General features: G+C 46.1%; 1 protein-coding gene across 10 annotated transcripts in view; it reads left to right on the top strand.

Moving 5' to 3' along the window:
* The window catches only part of BIN1 (bridging integrator 1), a 91,759-nt gene that overhangs the window by 78,278 nt on the left and 5,760 nt on the right, over window positions 1-7,721 (top strand). For 7 of the 10 annotated variants that reach the window (XM_008922912.4, XM_018072558.2, XM_018072561.2 and 4 more), the window contains 3 exons: window positions 2,556-2,648; window positions 3,423-3,533; window positions 4,813-4,914. In XM_008922912.4, the coding sequence (XP_008921160.1) occupies window positions 2,556-2,648; window positions 3,423-3,533; window positions 4,813-4,914 (306 nt within the window). Of the gene's footprint in view, window positions 1-2,555; window positions 2,649-3,422; window positions 3,534-4,812; window positions 4,915-6,116; window positions 6,168-7,721 lie in introns of all 10 variants that reach the window. The other 3 variants (XM_018072556.2, XM_029959860.1, XM_018072559.2) reach the window with 1 other exon arrangement.

Here is a 7,721-nt window from a genome sequence, read left to right as displayed (position 1 = left end):
GGATGCCATTGGCCTTCTTGGCCACCTGGGCACACTGCTGGCTCCTGTTCAGCTTCCTGTCAATCCAAACTCCCAGGTCCCTCTCTGTCTGGCTGCTCTCCAGCCACTCTGTCCCCAGCCTGTAGCACTGCATGGGGTTGTTGTGGCCAAAGTGCAGGACCCGGCACTTGGCCTTGTTGAACCTCATCCCGCTGGAATCAGCCCAACTCTCCAGCTTGTCCAGGTCCCTCTGCAGAGCCCTCCTGCCTTCCAGTTGATCGACACCCCCCCCCCTCCAGCTTAGTGTCATCTGCAAATTTGCTAATGAGAGACTTGTTGTATGGTTATGTAGTCCCATAGACCAAGAGAAACAACTGCATAGAAATGTGAATGCAGCAGAGCTTCCTTAGTTCTGCAGACTGGAAAACTTGCATTTGGTGTGTATGATGCTGCTGTTGGAATAAGCCAAGCTTTCAAACCTGGTAACAGCAGTGAGCAATTCTTCTTCTCCCTATGGTATCTTTCCACAACTGTAAATGCTTTTATAGGCCTTGGGATGCCCCACAGGTATATAAAATAGAAAAATTAGTAGCTGACATGTTGAAATGCAGGGGATTAATTTAGGTTCAGTTTCTCTGATTATTAAATACTGTTTTTGCAAATTAGCTGCTTTTAAGAAAAAAACCCTCATACTGAGCTCCTTTTCACTTGTCCACATAAAAAACATGCTTGGCCAGATAGAGTTGGCCTGGCATCAGTCCCAATTCCAGTTTCACTGAATCCAAATAAAAAGCAACCTGGGAGTGAATCCAATTACACAGGAGAAGCCTTTGTATCATTTCATATGCATATATTTTCCTTAGCACTACCAAAGGTGCAGAGGGAATCCTCTGTTGGATGGGAACAGCTCTGCTCTTTGTCATGTGTTCTGGCAGTATAGGCCTGTGGACATGGTAATGGGGAGACATGAGGAAGGATGTGATAGGAGAGGAAAGCATGTATTAGATGACACCACTGGAGCAGCTGAAGGTATAGTAATAGATTTTTATCAAATCAAGGAGATATTTCTTTGTTGTTGCTGCTATTAGAATACTACTTGGAGCACTGTGCCAGTGCATGGCTAGTAGCCAGATGGGTGTATATTTAAGGGTTACCATGGTCATTGCTTTACACTGGGCTTTTTTAAGGTTGGGACTATGAGAATTGCAACATTAAGGAATCTGGACAATGTCTTGTTTTGATATTATTATATTCAGGGGTACATGTGTCATGTTTTAACTGCAGCTGAAAACTAAGCACCATTTCCCTGACAGTTTACTTCCCTCTCCTTGATGGGATGGGGTAGAGAATTGGAAGGGTAAAAGTAAGAAAACTTGTGGGTTGAGATGAGAACAGCTTGACTCAAATAAAATAGTAATAATCAATTATCATGGAAAGGAAAATAACAATAAGAGAGAAATAGAACTAAAGAAAAACAAGTGATGCAAATGAAGAACAATTGCTCATCACCGCTGATGCCCAGCCCATTTCTGAGCAATGGCCCTTGGCCAGCTTTACCCCTAGTTTACAAACTGAGCATGATGAGATGTGATATGGAATATCCCTTCAGCCAGTTTGGGTCAGCTGTCCTGGCTTTGTCTCCTCCCAGCTTCTTGTGCCCCACAGGCTCCTCACTGTCAGGGCATCATGAGAAGCTGAAAAGTCCTTGACCTAGTGTAGGTACTGGTCAGCAATAACTAAAATGTCAGTGGGTTATCAACTCTACTCTCAACCTAATTCAAAACATGGCCCTGTACCAGCTATTAGGAAGAAAATAACCTGTATCCCAGCTGAACCAGGACAACATGTTTATCAAATGTATGAGGCATGTAGGTATACTAAAGCTGGTTATTCCCATGTATTAAAAATGGCAAATCTTGGGAGTCTTCCCAGATGCTGCCTGGCCCATCTCCCAGTGGGATGATCTACAGCATTGATGCTACCAGATGCAACATACTTCCTGCATTGCTGCAATTTCTGGGAGGGGCAAATGAATATCTTTAGTTTTGTGTTAAAACAGAGTTAATGTCATGTTGATGCTGGGTCCAGACTAAGTTCCAAATCTGAACACATTACTACCATGCTCTTCTGTTTCTGGGAGGTGGCAAGTGCTTAAATATTCTGTAATTGTATCTTTGGAAGTAGCTTATTGAGAGATCCTTGTACTTTGGCATGCAAGAGAACTTGTATTCACGTACAAGTGGGCAATCTAGATATAATGGTAGATACTGTGTAAAGTAGGTCTGCAGTTTAAATCGTGAAAAGCAAGAGATGCACGAAATTTCTGGAGTTTCACTGATTTCCTGCTGTGAGCCTGGAGTGAGGGAATTTAGGCAATTCAGGCTATGTGGTAATTTCTGTAGGTTGCAGAGAAAGAGGGAGGAAGAAACATAGCCAGAACCTGCAGTGTCTCGCCTGTTTGCAGCAGGTGGCAGCAGGCAGCAGCAGAGCACTTGGGCAGGCTGGCTGCACGTTGCTGCTCACACATGTAGCTGGAATGAGAATAACGTCCCACCGGGATAACTTTTGTGTTGCAGCCTGCAGAAGCAGCCCATGCAGGAGCTGAAGCAGCTGGATCAGAAGCAGCAGCTGGAGCTGAAGCATCTAAAACTGAAGCTGACTCAGGATCGGTAAATACCTCAAGGGACAGCAGTCCCTTTTCTCCATCACATCCCTTTGTTATACAGAAGATGTGGGAGACTGGGTTGGGAAAAGAGCTGTATAGCTTGGAAAAGCACATCCCTGCCCCATGAGGAGTTGCAGTGCTCTTGTTCAGAGGCTTAGTTGTTGCATTTTATCTGTGCAGTGCTTAGGGAGAAGTTCTGCTGGAAAGTTCACTAAAAGAATTGTCCCTTCACCCATCCTGTGAAGCCAGTCCACAGCCCATGCTGTCCTAGGCTTGTGTTGTCTGCTGGATTCCCCCTTGCTTGCCATTTACTTTACCTGCCCTGGGCTCTGCCTATGTCCCCTGAATATCCAGGCTTCCTCTTTTTTTTGGTGACACTGCCATGTTTTTAGGGGACTGGAGTAGGTCCCAACTCATGGCAGCTTGGTTCTTACAGGCTGTTGCATGTGAGTTGTCTGTTCCACAAGGGCTCTGTAAGAATGCATTGTGACCACAGCAAATGGGAAATGCTGGGCATTATGGTCCAAGAAAAACTATAAATCATCTCTACCTTTCTGCAGTCTTAGGCAGAGGAAGACAGCAGTCACCAGTCCTGCTTTCTCACTACTGCCTCTGCTGTCCTTTGGGGTCTTTTTGTCACTGTCTGGTGTGCGGGGAAAACCCACTGAAGCCATGGGATGGTTGGGATGTGGATCCTCCAGGATGGACTTGGAGCTTCAGTTTTGGATTCTCTTTTCTCAATGGCTTTTTTCCTTCCTTGGCTGCCGCTGCCTACCAGACCTCTCTGCCTGCTGTTGTTGTGGAAACTTTCCCTGCAACTGTCAATGGCGCTGTGGAAGCAGGTGCTTCATCTGAAAGAGCTGACATGCCCCCAGGATTTCTGTTCAAGGTGAGTATGTGGCGGTGGGGCATTGAGTTCCTGGTGATTATCTTTTCTTTCCTGTAATGAATTAGTTGCTTTCGCTCAGCATGTCCATGGGCTATGCCACATTAAAAGGCAGAAAGGAAGTTGAAGGAGAGATACACCTTCCTCAGTGTAGCTTCATGCAGTTCCAAATGTTTCAAAGGACTGGTAAGAGCATCAGCATCTAAAGGTGTTACTGTGCTGGGTAGAAATACCCCTTCTCTCTGCTGCAGTTGTTTTTGTCTTGGTGCAAGTGGTAATTGGAGAAGAGTTGGAAACACCAGAAGAAACAGAGGACTGTGTTTGGAGAAATGAGAAAGCCAGGATGAACAGAGAAAAATAAAGCAGTAGGAAGGGAAGTTGGGTGGATGTTCTGAATACGCCGAAGATCACTTGCAGCTTTTTTTCATAGGTGTGGAGGAAGGAGTGATTCTGGATGAGGATAGACCACAAATGTAATGTGTATAATGCAATATGGCATAGGTGCATCATGCCCTGAAAAGTGAGAAATGACAGCATCCTGCTATAGAAATGCTTTTTTCTGCTTTAGTCATGTCCATTGTTTTTTTTTTTCTGGGATTCTACTAAAATCAGAAGAATGGTAAAAGCCGATGAACAATAGGAGGCTCATAACATTTAGGCTGGTTACAGGTAGTATTATGGACTGTAGTGCTCAAAGTGGAGAGCTGTGGTTTGAAGTAGAAAAGCTGTAACACAGATGTTGAAAGGCATTAGGCTGAATACTAAAGAGAAAACATGGATATCATCATCCAAACTAATATTCTTTCCTACATTTCTTCTCCCTGCTTGCTGTGACAGAGGTGGGAAGCTATGATCTCTAATAGTCTTGCAGTCCAGCTGCAGAAAGAATACAGGGCACCATTCAAGTGGACACAGGCTTTCCACCCTGTGAGGTTTTTGTGCCCACACCATGAGAATTCAACTCTCCTAAAGGACAGGGAGGTGCCGATACGTAACAAGTTGCATAAGACTCACCAGGATGCTGTTGTGGCCAAGGAGAGCTGCATGCCAGGCTGTATGAACAAGCCTGTAGTCATTAAATTAAGGGAAGCAGTTATTCCCCTGGATGTGACATTTGTGATCAAAGCTTACCCTACATTAAGCATAAGGTTGGATCAGATGGCCTCAAAATGTGCTTTCCAACCTGAATCATCCGGTGAATCAATGAAGAGGAAAGCCTTGTCACCTGTTATGGAGCTGGGTGAGAGAAGGTTGGGCTCACCCACTTCTCCTCTCCCTGTAGGTCCAGGCCATGCACGATTACACTGCCACTGACAGTGATGAGCTGCAGCTGAAGGCCGGGGATGTGGTGCTTGTGATTCCATTTGAGAACCCTGAGGAGCAGGTGAGTGGGGAAGATGGGGTGTGAGCCTGGCCCATGTGGAGCCAGTGGGGTTTCTAGAGCTGCTTCTTTATTCACTAACAGTCGGCTGGCTGGATGCAGAGCCATTAGTTTGTGGCTGGGAGCTGGCAAGAGAACCGGTTGTCCTTGAGCTTGAGATTGGCTTCCTGCAACAAAGGGGAGGACTCTGCTTGTTATTGGAAAGTAGAGACATTATCCTACGTAAAGCATATGGGGTAGCAGTGGGTTCCTGTCCCTGTCAGAACATTTGAGCCAATACTATGGCTTTCTTGATCAGGGAGCCCAACAGAGCCCATATTTTGCCTCCTCACTGCCCCTTAAATTGATGCACATTCCCTGTGATCACTAAAGTGCAGACTGTAGCATTGAAAGGAGTGATCCACACTTTATGATGATGTTTTCTCCTGTTTTGAGAAATGTTGGAGCTCCAAGAAAGCAGCTGGCGGTGGATGATGGCTTATACTTCACCATAGCAATGGCTGTTTCCAAACGACTGTGTTTGGTCAGGAGATGGCAGCAGAATCAAAGGCTGGTGCAGGTCTCTCAGCCCTGAAGAACAGTCTTGCTGCCCATCTTCAACCTGAATTTAATTGGCCATGTTTTTCTTTGAGTTATTTCTGGAAGCTTTGACTAAGTCCTCCTCACTTGCTGTGTTTGAGGGGCACCCAGCTGATAATCTGCAGCAGCTTTACTACTTCCACTGAGAGAGATGGTGATTTTATAAAATTCATGCTCACATCTCCAGATTTTTGTTTGGAAAAGAAACAAATTCTCCAAACTGATTCAGCAGTCATCAGCTCTTTGGGTTTGGTCAAGTCCAGACAAGGTCTGGATTCCACAAGGGATAAAGGGAAGGTGAGGTAGTTCACTACCTCAGAAGATGTGGATCCTCTGTTGGCTTTGTGAATTATGGAGGCAGATCATGCTGATACCTGTGAAATGGAGCTATAATCTGCCAACAGTTCCCACAGAGCTAGGGGGGAAGGGCTCTTTGGGGAACACAAAGTGATTCCTTCTGGAGACAAGACTCTTCACTGAGTGGAACTGCCCTACAAAAGCATTTCTGAGCATTTCTTTCTCAGAAAGCTTTCTGGACGGGGAAAAGCCTGACAGCTTCCCTAGTTTCTGTGGTAGGAGTTGGCGTTTGTGGAGCAGTTTTTCAACGCCCTGTGTTTGCACTCTAGCTGGATGTGGGTGCAACAGCCATGAACTCGAGACTCTCCAAGCTGCAGAGGGTGAGCTCTGAGTGTTGCTAACATAACACTGTAGCTGCACTGAAGCCCCTTAACCCTTCTACAGTGCATCCTGTGCTACAGCTAACCTCAACCATCCCCAGCCAGAAAATGCTGGCTGTTAACATGTGCATGAACTATGCACGTGAGTGGAGGAAGCTTAGGATGACAGACTGTGGTCCATGTCCCCATCTTGCAGCTTAGGTATCAGTTTGTGGATATATCATCCAAGCCTGGATTCATCTCTCTTGATAGAAGAAAGGGTTGAGGGCAACAGTGCTTCTAAGCTGGCACTTAAGTGGCATGGTTTAAAATTGTCAGGGCTCAGTCTGGGTCCTTGTGTCTAATCCCTACAGCTGAGGAGACCCTTGGTAGCAGGATGAGGTGGGAGTGCTGCATGCTGTATGGCACAGACGCTATGTGCAAATGGATGAGCTTTTGTGCTTGGCGTGCTGTGAGCTGGAAGCTGCCTTCCAGACACTTGGGCCCAATGTCTTCTGCCTAGTTGTTTGTATTCCTGATTTATGGCATGTCAATCCTCCCACAGCCCCTGCAGCTGGCTGCTGCAGATGGGCTCCCATCTCCTGCCATTCTCATGACATCTCCTGAATGTTCAAATCTAAGGCAGCAGCAAGGGCTAAGTGAGCTTGCAGACACCCAGAGCTATGCAGCTCTTTTGCCTCATGCTGCACCCTTAACCCATAGGCTACCCCACTGCAAATGGCTCACATGAGAGGGTACATTTGCATGCTGAAGGGGTGCTTCCATGGTGGCAGCTCCAAGGCATGTAGAAAATAGGGTGGTTGCACACCTGAGCTGCAAGGAGTGCAGCCTTCCTACCTTGGATATCTTGTCTTCCTCACGTGCCTAGGATGGAGCAGAAATCTCAGTGCTAGACAGCCTGCAGGCAGAAGGTGAAAAGTCTGGTTCTCCTCATGAGTGGATTCTGCCAAGCAGGACTCCATTTGCCTCAGTGAAAATTCATCTGTGTTTATAGATGTATAGGTTGGTGGCTAGGGAAGACCCTTCAGAGAGACCTTGAGTGTGTAGCCAAAGTTTGAGAGTTTTGCTGACCTCACTCTGCATCAAGCCCAACAGACTCCTGAGTTTTGGGAAGATGAATTGAGCTTCTCAGCTCCCAATTCTCATAGATCAGAATTTCAGCATAGCAAACAAGACTTATTTTGCCTGTACCAGCTCTAAAATGCCAGTCATCAGGTGCTCTGACTGGAGCAGGGGATGCGCATCTCCAGGGACTCATTCATCCTTTCCAGATACCTGTGCCCAAGATGAATGGGTTGAATTACACTCTGGATGTGTCTGTCACTTTTATGACTATGGAAAATGCTGGACCCCTCATGTTTAGATGGTGAAAGGTGAGATAGGTGATTCCCATCCTGTAGCTCTAGGGTCTCTTTTGGCAGAATTTCTCCTGCTTCAGTGGGTGTAAATTACAACATATTTCTGTTACACTTCATTCTTTACAGTTTCACAGTGTCTGCACAGTCTGGGTTAAATTTGAGCTCTGGTGGGATGGAGCATTCTCTCCATTTAAAA

The sequence above is a fragment of the Manacus vitellinus genome, unplaced genomic scaffold (assembly GCF_001715985.3).
Source record: "Manacus vitellinus isolate BGI_N305 unplaced genomic scaffold, ASM171598v3 scaffold_22_pilon, whole genome shotgun sequence".
Classification (NCBI taxonomy): domain Eukaryota; kingdom Metazoa; phylum Chordata; class Aves; order Passeriformes; family Pipridae; genus Manacus; species Manacus vitellinus.
Note: the sequence above shows the minus strand (reverse complement) of the source record. Positions and strands in the feature narration are given on the sequence as shown.